The sequence below is a fragment of the Piliocolobus tephrosceles genome, chromosome 1, assembly GCF_002776525.5.
Source record: "Piliocolobus tephrosceles isolate RC106 chromosome 1, ASM277652v3, whole genome shotgun sequence".
NCBI lineage: Eukaryota > Metazoa > Chordata > Mammalia > Primates > Cercopithecidae > Piliocolobus > Piliocolobus tephrosceles.
The window spans coordinates 1,068,663-1,081,403 of NC_045434.1; the positions used below are offsets into that span (position 1 = coordinate 1,068,663).

The window sequence follows — 12,741 nt, forward strand, 5'->3', positions numbered from 1 at the left end:
GCCTTTAGATGAGGATCCAAAGATACAGGAGAAACTTCCCATTTTTATGCTTAGGTTCAAAGACATTTGGACAGCCATGTAGAAACACGATTGAACACGAAGGGCATGATCTAATGCTGATGGACTGAGTGAAGAAGCCCAGCAAGACCCATCTGTGAGGTTCTTTTTGGCCTCTCTGAGCAGTGTTCCTTTTCTCTTGGTAAGGAGTAAGACCTGTCTGGAATGGAGGTCTTATGATCTACAATCCAGTAAGGTAGGTCAGATAATTTGTTTATGGCTGGTTTTGACATAGAAAGGTGGAGGGAAAGTTAGAATAACATTTTTAGGTTTTATGACTGGCTTTGAATTTCTATGGCTAACCTCGGGTAAGAAAGAGGGGCCAGGGACAAAAAGGCAGGAGAAAGACAAACTTTTGCTTCTGAGACCTTCATGTTGGGGTATCATTTTCTGAGCCCCAACACTTTTTTGAGAGTACTTGGAAGGGGAGCAAAGGAGAAGCAGAGACATGAGTTAGAATACTAGATGAAAATTCAGATGATAAATGATGGCAAGATGGGCCAGAGTGGTAGTAGCAGAGGTGGTGAGGAGGGATAAAAAACTGGACATACTTAATGACAGAAAAAAATTGCAGATGATTGTTGAATTTGAGAGGGCACAATTTTAATGCCTGTACAGTGGTTCATCACATGAAAGACCACTCTCTACCTGACTAACCCTTTATTGTTAAACATTTAGGTTGCATGTAGATGTTGTTACTACAATATTTCAATTTTTAAAAAACAGTGCTAAGGATTTCGCATGAATGTCCATTTTCCCCAGACAGTGAACACCCCCCAGTCTTTTATTATACAGTCCAAGTTGGCTGTGAGGAAGGTAAGGCAGTGCCATCCACAGAGCTGTTGAGTGGCTGCTTTTGAAAACAATGGGTATAAAATTTATTTTTAGCCAGTCATGGTAGTGCATGCCTGTATTCTCACCTACTGAGGAAGTTGAGGTGGGAGGATTGCTTGATCCCAGGAGTTAGCCTGGGCAACACAGTGAGACTGTGTCTCTAAAAAAGAATAAGATAAAACGAAATAAAATTTACTTTTAATGTTTGCTAACTAATGTAATTGCTTGTCTCATGCCCGGTATATGCCCTGTGCTCTTCCCACAGGTGGCCTTTTGCCCCACCCCCAGCATACAATGATGGAAATAGCCAATGTGAGTTCTCCAGAAGTCTTTGTCCTCCTGGGCTTCTCTGCACGACCCTCACTAGAAGCTGTCCTCTTCATAGTTGTCTTGAGTTTTTACGTGGTATCGGTCTTGGGCAATGGCATCATCATTCTGGTCTCCCGTATGGATGTGCACCTCCACACACCTATGTACTTCTTTCTTGCCAACCTCTCCTTCCTGGACATCAGCTTCACCACGAGCATTGTCCCACAGTTTCTGGCCAACCTCTGGGGACCACAGAAAACCATAAGCTATGGAGGGTGTGTGGTCCAGTTCTATATCTCCCATTGGCTGGGGGCAACCGAGTGTGTCCTGCTGGCCACCATGTCCTATGACCGCTACGCTGCCATCTGCAGGCCACTCCATTACATTGTCATTATGCATCCACAGCTTTGCCTTGGGCTAGCTTTGGCCTCCTGGCTGGGAGGTCTGACCACCAGCATGGTGGGCTCCACTCTCACCACGCTCCTACCACTGTGTGGGAACAATCGCATCGACCACTTCTTTTGTGAGATGCCCCTCATCATGCAACTGGCTTGTGTGGATATCAGCCTCAATGAGATAGAGATGTACCTGGCCAGCTTTGTCCTTGTTGTCTTCCCTCTGGGGCTCATCCTGGTCTCTTACGGCCATATTGCCCGGGCCGTGTTAAAGATCAGGTCAGCAGAAGGGCGGAGAAAGGCACTCAACACCTGTTCTTCCCACGTGGCCGTGGTGTCTCTGTTTTATGGAAGCATCATCTTCATGTATCTCCAGCCAGCCAAGAGCACCTCCCATGAGCAGGGCAAGTTCATAGCTCTCTTCTACACCGTAGTCACTCCTGCGCTGAACCCATTTATTTACACCCTGAGGAACACAGAGGTGAAGAGCGCCCTCCGGCACACTGTGTTAGAAAACTGCTGTGGCTCTGCAGGCAAGCGGGCCCAAATTTAGAGACTCCAGTTCCTTCTGAGAAGGAAGATCAGGTTTACATAGAGCAAACTGACCTTGGAGGACGGGACACTTGGGATGTCGTTTTTCTTCCAATATTGTTTGAGCTCAAGGTACATGGAAATCTGAAAGGAGTGTGCTCACACTATTTCCAGACCAAGAAAATACATTTATTGTTTGTTAATTACCGTAGTTTTGTTAAATTGTCATTGTTGGTTTTTGCTATATATACACATGTTGACTGTCATCTTGTTTTGTAAACTCTGCGTTGTTACACAGCTGTTCCTCAGTATCCGAATCGGGTGGATTCCAGGATGCTCCGTGGATAATAAACTTCGACGATGCTGAGAGTGCGCGGGGAGACCGGAGCCGACCTGTTCCCCGCGCCCCTGGAGCCCTCCCAGCCCTGGGCTCTGAGCCTGGGGTGAGCTGGTCCCAGGACAGGCCGCGGCCTCCGCCTTGCAGGCTCCGGAGCCCTCGCTGTGGCTCCCCGGCCCGGCCCAGGCCTTCAGGGCGGTGAACTTCTTCCTACCCCACCTCGGGGACCTGATGACAGCGGCGGCCTCCCCCAGCCTTGGTCTCCCGGTCCAACCCTACCGGCCCAGACCAAGATCGCGCCGAGCTGCAGGGATTCAGCGCCTTTGGGTGGCGGCGGTAACAGGGAGGAAACATGGCGCCGCCCAAATGCGCCCGGAAACCGTTAGGCTCTGGAGGGCGAGGAAGGCGATCCAGGGGCGCGGGCTCGGCTGCCCGTTTAGGCCACGGAGCCGGCAGGTCCACACTCTGGGCGACCTTTTTGTCGCAGTTAGGCGAGACCTACCTAGTCCTGACGGGTCATATTTCCAAGACATTTTCATATTCTATCCATTATTTTGTGTGCATTTTATTTCTTCTGTATAGAGTTGACAACGCTAAGCTTTTTTGAAATGTCTGTTCCTTCTAGATGTTCCGAAGTACCTGATATATGTTAAAATTAGAGGTAGTAAAATGACATATTTTGTAAATAACTTTTTGTTAAAATTCATAGGAAATGTTATTTTGTGGCGGGATGGCATGGTGTTTGTGGACTAGTTCAAGGAAGGAGGTGATGAGAGGTGCAGAGAGCTCTAAGCCCCTGTGCTAACAGTGAGGCGAGATTCACCATTGTTTATTATGATTGTGCATTTTCTTTTACTTATCTGTGTATACGTGTATCTAAAGGACAAAAGAGTCCTAATTTACAACAGCTAGTCTTTTGAGATGTTAAAGAACTTCTGTCAATAGAGTAACCTATCAATAGAGTTCACCTCTCTCTATATATATATTTAGTTTTTAATATAAGGAACTATGACTCTCTATATTCTCTCATGAAAGTAGTCTACTTTGGTACTAGGATCTTCCAATTCACTGTATTAGTCAGGGTTTTCCAGAGAAACAGAACCAAAAATATGTGTAAAAGAGAATATATACACAAATACACACACACACACACACACACACGGGAGAGAGAAAAAAAGAGTGAGAGAGATCAAGAGTTAAGAAATGGGCACATAATTTAGGGAACTGGCAAGTCTGAAATTTTCAGGGCAAGCCAGCAGGCTGTAAATTTTGACAGCGGTTGATGTTGCAGCTTGAGTTCAAAGTCTGGAGGCAAAATTCCCTCTTTTTGGAAGCAGGTCAGTCTTTGCTCTTAAGGCTTTCAACTGCTCCGATGAGGCCCACTCACATTATAAAGGGTAATCTGCTTTACTAAAAGTCTGACTTAAATGTTAATCGCATCAAAACAAACAAAAACAAACAAATATAAACCCTTCACAATAACACCTAGGCTGGTGTTTGAACAAAAAATGGGCACCATAGCCCAACCAAGTTGATACATCAAATTAACCATCACACCAAACCCAAACTTTCAGTGAAGTGAAGCAGAATTCTTCAATTGGATTATTAGGCATCACTTACAAGACACTCTCATGTCTTGTTGGTTTCTGGACTCATGTATCAGGTTACGGTGGCTGCAGGTTTAGGGCATACTCTGCACCGTGTAGGAAAGTAGTCCTTATTTACACAGTATTGTTTCTCAGCTTCAATAACTAAACCTTCAGCAGGCCATTCCATCATTCAATAAAGCCCATTCCATCATTCAGTCAAGCCCACTGCTTCTGAATATTGAGGTATGAAGTAAGAATCATGAATTCCAAGGGCGATTCTATTGCCACACCCCTTTGGCTGTGAAATATGTTTCCTGGTTACAGGTGATATTGCAGGGGATGCCATGGTGATGGTTAAGGCTTTGTTCATTATGTAAATGGTGGGGGCATGGAAGACAAAACAGTCCCCAGAATATTATTCTGTCCCTATAAAGACTAACATTGCTTATTCTATGCTCAAAAGAGTCCAAAGTAATCACTACGCTAGTAGTCCAGCCAGACGCCTGGAAATAGTGCCAAATTACATGCTAACCTTGGTGAGAGAAATGTCATAATGCTGAGCCCATTCATAGTTGCCATCCCTGCTTCCATGTGCAATTTCTCATAGGCCCAGTGAGCAAGCCTGCTGGCAAAAGAGACTGACTGATTATCTACTAGATGAGTCATCATATCTACCACAGATGGATTTCAAGATCCATCTCTGCAGTGGATGCCCTCTCCATGGGCATTTATGTAAGACAGATATCTTCATGATCTGTGCACTTTACAAGAAATTCTTCAATGTCCTCTTCTCCATATTTGCCTGCCATTAATTTTCCAGCCTTGTTCTTCACAAATCTCTCACCAAAATAACCTGTTATCCAATGCTCCTAAATCAGTGCATATCCAAACTTCTGTGCCCGTCTCCTTCTATAAAAATTAACAACCAGCTAAACTGCCTGTAGTTTGACCACTGGCAAGTTTCCCTTCCTCACCATCTTTCGGCACCACCTGGAGGGGTACTGTGGTATAATGCTATTTGCTTCTTTCTGTTGCTGGTGTAAAATGCAGATTCATTTGTAAACTGGCCCATGCTTTTTCCTTCTTTAATAGTTGGCTAACCATGAAATATGAGTGAGATCATGCAGGATTTGTCCCTTTGTGTTTGGCTTATTTCACTTAACACAGTGTCTTCTAGGTTCATCCATGTTGTGAAGCGAGGATTTTGAATGCTCTCACTACAAAGAAATGACAAGTGTTTGAGGTAATGGATATGTTAATTACCTTGATTTGATCATTACATAAGTATACATGTATCAAAACATCATACTGTACCCCATAAGTATGTACAATTGTTGTTTGTGAATTAAAAACAAACTAAAATGAAATTTAAAAAATAATTATACAATTTTAGGGGCTTTGGGGTGGGGGAAGGGGAAGCGAAAAAGCAGAGAGCAGGTAGTCTAGGAGTCAGAGACATATAACATTAGTATGAGTCGAGAAGGCAGGAAATCAAGTTATTGACATTTATTACTCAGTTTAGAACCCAAAGACTGAAGAAACAGAAACAAATGGGGGAAATAATAACTTTTAAAGTATCAGATAAAATTTTTAAGAAAGTTAAATACTGCATTTCTCATTCATATGTGAAAGCTAAAAAAAAATTTGATCCCATAGAAATAAGTAGAACAGAGGATACTTGAGGCTGGGAATGGATAGCAGTGGTGGGGGAATGAGAAGAGATTTGTTAAAGGATACAAAATTATAGCTCCATTGGAGGAGTAAGTTCTAGTGTTCTATACCACTGTGGGATGACCATAACAATAATATATTCTGTATTTTCAAACAGCTAGAAGGAGGATATTGAATGTTCCCAGCACAAAGAAACGATAAATGTTTGAGATGATGGATATTCTAATTACACTTATCTGATCACTATACATTATGTATATCCAGACATCACTGTTTACTCCAGAAATAGGTACAGTTATTATAGGTCCACTAAAAGCTAAAATAAAAAATGTTCAAACATTCAAGATCTGAAGAAAAACTTCAATCTGAATACTAAAAACTTTCCCTAACCTCTTGAAAAGATTAATTAAAAATCTCTGGAGTTTGGATGCACTGTAATTTTCCTCTGCCAGTTCATGGCTTTGTTTAAGCTCAGTAGTCAAGTTTTTAGAACCTCCAGAGAAAGCAATAAGGAAGTGACAGAAGGATCCTCTGGGACCTGTTACCCCCAAATATCTGTCATCTTCCTGACCTCAATGCTGGGTGTCAACTCAGGACAGGAGTGCAGGTCCTCATCAGTTTATGTGGGGATAGCAGACAACATAGACCCTCCCAGAACCATGAGGACAGCACTGGGCTCTGCCCTGACCATCCATCAGCCCCTGTTTGGCACAGAGGAGAACAATGACCATAACTCACACTTTCCTCCAACTGCCTTAAATGCTCAGGCTGATTGGTCATGTGCTCACCCAACTGCTCCCTAAATGCTTAACAGAAAATGAAGACATCCTCTCCAGAACCCAAGGAAATACACTTGAAATGTGATTTGTGCCTCAGATTGGTATCCAAGAAGAACTGAAAGAAACACCAGGCATTCCCACACAATTTCTGGCTCCACATCCAGTAGAACTCTTGGAATCTTCCAACATAGCCATCTTGAGGCAGTAAATCCTGAAAGAAAGTGAAAGACCCTTCTAAATAGAGGGAAGTCCCATCTTACTTAGATTTAAATCATAGTAAATAAAGAGGAAAATGCTTACATGCCATATTGGATACGACTTGTCTTTCGATGCCAGGTCCCTTTTCAGCCTAATATGTCAGAATTTTCTAGGCTCCATCTTTTCCTTTATTCCTCTTGCAGCAACCATAGGCTTTGATGGCTTCTCACAGAAGGATACAAAACCTGGATCATCCCAAACCTGCTCTGTGAACCCTCTACTTCATGTTTGGGTTTCCTCCCATGCTGCCCACTGTGAGGGTCATGCATCACCAGAGCATGAACAGCTGAGAAATGTGGAGAGTGAAGGACCCAGGCCACACTGACTATGGGGATGTAAGCCAGTGGAGACACACTTCCTGAAGTAAGATGCATTTCACAAAGTTCCCAGGTTCCAGAAGGATGGAGCACCAGTCACCCTTGGTCATGGCCAAACCCTCTTTGTCCTTGCCCTTTCCTGCTCTTTGAGATCACAGAACATGTGCACTAGACACAGCTTCTGCCTTGGAAACACCCAGACTAAGGTAATTTCTCACACACCAGTTTATCTTCCAGCTTCTGTCAGAACTTTAGGTCAAGTGTTGTGAGTCAAATACAGTAAAAATATAAACTTTAAAAATTATAATCACCCTCAACATGGCAAGCTTCTCATGGTAAGAAAGGAATGCAAGAATTGAGAAACCAACCCAGAGAATAGCATGCTCAAGATTTCTTGGCAAATAAATTCACTTAATAGATCACAGATATTTTCTAATCTCAACATATGCTGTGCACATGTATATTTCAGACTTAATGACCATGGAATTTTCTCATTTTCATTATTACAAACAAAGCTACAATAAGTTCATGTGTATTGAAATCCTTGCAAACTTGACTAGTAGCTCAAGATACATTTTAGAATAAAAAAATCAAACGGTATTCACATGTGTAATACTCTGAAGTGTATATTTGGTCTTCAACAGGTTTCCTGGCATACAACTACTAAACTCCTTAGATTCCTTAAAGTGGTACTTGTATGTTAATGAGTTGACAAATGGCTGGTAGTCCCTAGGCAGCTTCAGGATAGGAGCTGGACACCTGACAGACCAAGGCAGAATTAGAGGATTAAGATAGTCAGACCCAGCCCCCAACCTCCGTGGAGGGGAGAAGGGATGAATGTTAAGCAGATCACCAATGGCCAGTGATTTAATCAGTCATGCCTACAGAATGAAGCCTCCATAAAAACCCTCAAGGACTGGGTTCAGAGGGCTTCCAGACAGCTGAACACATGGGGATTCCTGGAAGGTGGTGAACCTGGAGAGAACTTGGAAGTTCCACACCCTTTCCCTATACCTCACCCTATGCATCTCATCATCTGTATCTCTTGCAATATCCTTTACAATAAACTGCTAAATGTAGACGCCTCCATGAGTTCTGTGGGCTGCTCTAGCAAATTAATCAAACCCAAGAAAGGGGCTGTGGTAACCCAGACTTATAGCTGATTGACTGGTCAGATGCGCAGGTAAAAAGAACTTGAGGCTTATAATTGGTATTGGAAATGGGGAGATGTCTTCTGAGACTTAGCCATCACCCTGCAGACCTGGCATTATTTCCAGGTAGATAGTGTCAAAACTGAATTGAAGGACACCCAGCTGGTGTCTGCCACAGGATTGATTGTTTGCTTGGTGTATGGGCTTAACCTCATCACCTTTAGTCACAGAAGTATTCTGTGTTGATTGTTGAGTGAGAGAATAGAAAAAGCACTTCAGTTTGTTTTGTCCTTAGAGAATATGTTGACATTATGTGGACATATTTAAATTTCCCTTCAGAGACCAAATTCATACTTTTGCCAATAATGTATACAAAAGCATATATTCTCACAATTTCACTAACATTTGATTTTGTCAGTAACTTTAGTTTTACTTATCTTACCTCAGTATCATTTTATTTGGCACTGATTTAATCATTAGTGATGTTTAACATCTTCTGGTATGTTTGGGGGCTATTTGCATTTCTTCAATAAATTGTTTTTTCTTACATTTTCATTGTTTTATACTTTTGCTTACTGATTTGTAGTGGTAGTTGACATATAATTCTATACATCTTTGTCATCATATAAGTGTTGAATCGTTTTTCTAGTGGGACATTTATCCTTTTGCTATGTTTTGTTTGTTTCCTTTGTGGTACAAAAGTTTTAAATGTTATATGTATTAAACTCTATCAATCATGCCTTTATGCCTTCTAGTTGTGGAACTGTTCACTATTTCTTTCAAAGACATGAATTATTATTTAAACATCATTTATGTATGTGGCCTGTACTGAAGGCTGAATATGCAGGAATAAATAACTGATATCCCTGCTTTCATGGGATGCAAACGTTCCAAGAAGAGAGAATACTCATCAACAAAGGAAGCAAATGAGAATGTCGGTTAAGAAGAGATATGATCAACTGCCATGCAGGGTGAGCCTGGAGAAGGTGACATGAGGTCTAGGGGCTGCCATTTGAGTTCTCCCCTGAAATGAAGGAGGAAGTCACACAGCATGAGTATGGAGGGCATCCCAAGGGGAGGGAGTAGCCAGTATCAAGGCTTTGGAAGAGGAAGGGCTTCATGTGTTGAAAGGCTGTTGTGGCTGAAAGGGAGTAAGGGAAAGAATGGCAGGAAGTGAGGTCTGAGAGATCCCTCAGGCCCAGATAATAAATGTCTTAGAGGTCCTAGACACATGGAATTTCATATTTTCAGACTATTTGAAAGAAGTAAAGGGCATGATAAGCCTTTATGCCTGGAGTTATACTTAGAAATGGCCTCTGATCTTCCAGATTGTATTTATCTTCTCGTTTTATGAGTTTCTGTTTTATGTTTAGGTTTTCAATTTGCTGCATCTGCAGAGAGAGAGAGAGAGTGTGTGTGTGTGTGCGCGTGTAAGACAGATGTTATTATTTTCCAAATGTTCAGTCAATAGTCCCAAAACAATTTATTTCACTAGCTGTATTTTTGTTATTAGCTTCAAATTATATCTTTACCATATTCAAAATTTCATGTGCGCAAATTTGTTTCAGGAATATCAATTCTATTAATATTTATTCATTTATTTTATTTCATTAATCCACATTTGTAACACACTTTTAATAGCTGTTGATGTATAGTATATTTTGTCATCTAGTAGAACAAGGCATCAATCGTTATCTATTTTTCTAATTTAGACTTTTCATGATTGCCACTATATTCTGCTCTACCAGGTTAAAGTCACAACTAGTTTCCTCCTAACCCAAAAGAGTATCTTATTGGGACTGTGGTTAGTATTGAACCACATTTTTAAGTTAACGTCTGGAAAATTTACCACGTTTGCAGGACCAAGACTTCCATGTGGATAATGAAGCACGGGGGTGGGATCATGTCATTGAGTAAGCACTTGCCATGGGTCCTGATGCCTCACTTGACTATGAGTCCTTGGTCAATAAACCCATCTCTCTGAACCCTGCTGCCTTTATCTGTAAAGGGTGGCAAAAACACCAGTCTTGAAGGGTTTCTGTAGAGAATTAAGTAACGAGAAATTGGTACTCAATACAGTGACTAGCACAGTAAAACCTCAATGAATGTTAGGAATTATGCCTGTCTATATATGTATGTAGATCTTTTATTCCTTTAGGAAAGATTTCCAGTTTTCTTCATATAGGTCTTGATTATTACACTGCTGTAACAGAGATCAAAACTACAGTGGTTCAAAGGAGATAAAGTGTATATAGGTTGACAGGACATCTGTTCTGTAGGAGGTTGCCAACCCCAAACTGCAGAGCAAGAGCTACTGACAAACAGTAGATGGAGCTTCTTCAATTGCCAACTCCTTCTCTATATGAATAAAATGAACTGAGATGTGACAACCATCAGCTTCCTCTTAGTCCCTGGGAAAGGTCACTTGGTCCTTGCTTAGATCACAAGACAATACTACCCCCTTGGGGTTTTTATTCCGATTGCCCATGAGTTTCCTTAATTTAAGGTCCAGAAAATGAAGAGATTTGGGCTATCAAAGGAGAAGGATAAAGAAAACAAGAAAATATATAATCTCCGCATATAGAAAGATTGTTACTTCATCCTCAGCATCATCAACATTGGCATTTTTGCCAAAATCATCGTTATCAAATTAATCATTATTTAGACCAAGTTTCTGATATTAAGAAAAGAAAACAAAGCCAAAGGGTAGTGAAGTTATATGGAATAAAACGATTCTGTTTGGAACCACATCCACAGTTGAATCGTATTTAACAGCAAACCTTGAGAAGACTGTCCACACAAAAGCCTTTGAGTAGGAAGATTTGTTTAATGATTTCCTTTCGTTTAGAAAGCAAAGAAGTATGCTTAGAGAATGGCTACATAGAACTATTGAAATATTCAGCTACTCATTCTTATTCCGTATCTTGTAGTAATCTCTACATTTATTTACTAAAAATGATAAACATTTTTGATACAATACAGAGGATTTCATATATATTTTCTAAAACTAGACTGAGTGTTAGCAATGTGAAGCTGTATATGTTAGAGCACTCAGAAAAAATTCTCATTAAAAGTTATACATTATGTTTTTCTTAAACAGTTGAAAATGCTTACAACCTTGTAACAGTCTCATCAATCCTGTTATAATTAATAGTGCAGGTATATAAAAATTGAGTGGATTATTAATTTTTTTGTATTCCCAATTCCTAGTTGGGTGGATGGTTAGAAAGGTGCCTATAGGATTTTCTCCTTGCAAAAAAAAAAAAAAAGGAAGAATATAAATTCAAAATCTAAAAGATTTATTTCACCACAGAATAAAATTTTTTTTCTAACACAGTTGCTTGACTAAGTTTATATAGGCCCACACTAAATGCATGTGGTGTAGTGCCAGAGGCAATGTACACACCAGGCTAAGCATACTAAAACTATAAGACAAAGTAGTGAAAAATTCAGAGGCTTAATAAGAAACACAGAAAAAGAAAGATTGCAACAAACTTCTTTTCCCTTTCAGAAATCAGAAGATAAAGTAGTATAGACATAAGTTGGTTTCCCCTTTTCCTTTTGCAATGTCCATAATTTTTTTAACCTCTAATAATCCAATGGGGAAATCTGAACTGAAAATATAAGATTGTCCTGCTTGAAGAAACAGCTATTTGAACATGAGAAACGAAATCTGAAAACTATGCATTAACCTAAAGAGTTTAGGGGCTTTAAAGAAAGGCAAAAACGTATCCAAATTTGATCAAGATGTGCTTTATTTTCTGTAACTTCTGGGAAGTTTGTAGTACAACTGCATTAGTCAGGGCTCTCCAGAGAAACAGAATCAACAGAAGGAGTGTGGGGGAGTGTGTGTGTGTGTGTGTGTGTGTGTGTGTGTGTGTGTGTGTGTGTGTGAAGAGGTGAAGGTACTTATTCGAAGAAACCAGCTAACTCAACTGTGGGGGTTGACAAATCAGAACTCTTCAGGGCAGGCTGGAGACTCCAAGAAAAGTTGATGTTACAGCTATAGCTTGAAAGCAGATGTAAGAACTCTTCCTTCCTTGTAGGACCTCAGTCTGTTTTCTCTTAAGGCCTTCTACTGAATTGGATCAGGCCCATCCACATCATGGAGGGTAATCTACTTTACTCAAAGTCTACTGATCTAAATGTTAATGTCATCTGAAAAAAATACTTTCACAGCCACACTCGGACTGGTATTTGACCAAGTATCTGGGTACTACAATCTAGTCACGTTGACACAAAACTAGCCATTACAGGAACTAAGCATAAGTAGTTCATGGAAATATTTGCAATTTCATTTATTTTTAGAGTAATCAGAGAAGCTCACCTTTGTTTTTTAGTGTAAATTTTAAAGGAAAATATGAAGTAAAAACTATGACTTGCCACTAGATCTTAAAATGTTCCTACTTCATAACTGTCAAAAGGTGAAAATGCATGAGTTGAAAAAATAGTTTCATTTTTATCATAATTAGCATGATTAACATTATCACTGTCAACATATCATCATCATTTA

The 12,741-nt window shown here is 40.5% G+C and overlaps 1 protein-coding gene and 1 long non-coding RNA gene across 2 annotated transcripts; both read left to right on the plus strand.

Moving 5' to 3' along the window:
• Positions 1 to 1,185: 1,185 nt before the first annotated feature.
• Positions 1,186 to 2,148, plus strand: LOC111545307 (olfactory receptor 2C3). The gene has a single exon (XM_023216264.2). It carries the CDS (start codon positions 1,186 to 1,188, stop codon positions 2,146 to 2,148), a length of 963 nt encoding a protein of 320 aa, XP_023072032.1.
• Positions 2,149 to 2,897: 749 nt separating this feature from the next.
• Positions 2,898 to 8,973, plus strand: LOC111545310. The gene is made up of 4 exons (XR_002732393.2): positions 2,898 to 3,124; positions 5,230 to 5,295; positions 6,904 to 7,283; positions 7,722 to 8,973. It is a non-coding gene; the product is annotated as an uncharacterized LOC111545310 (long non-coding RNA).
• The last annotated feature ends 3,768 nt before the right edge of the window (positions 8,974 to 12,741 follow it).

What these genes read in the sequence shown, in the direction of transcription:
- LOC111545307 (XM_023216264.2), top strand. Translation starts at nt 1,186, where the DNA reads ATGATGGAAATAGCCAATGTGAGTTCTCCAGAAGTCTTTGTCCTCCTG.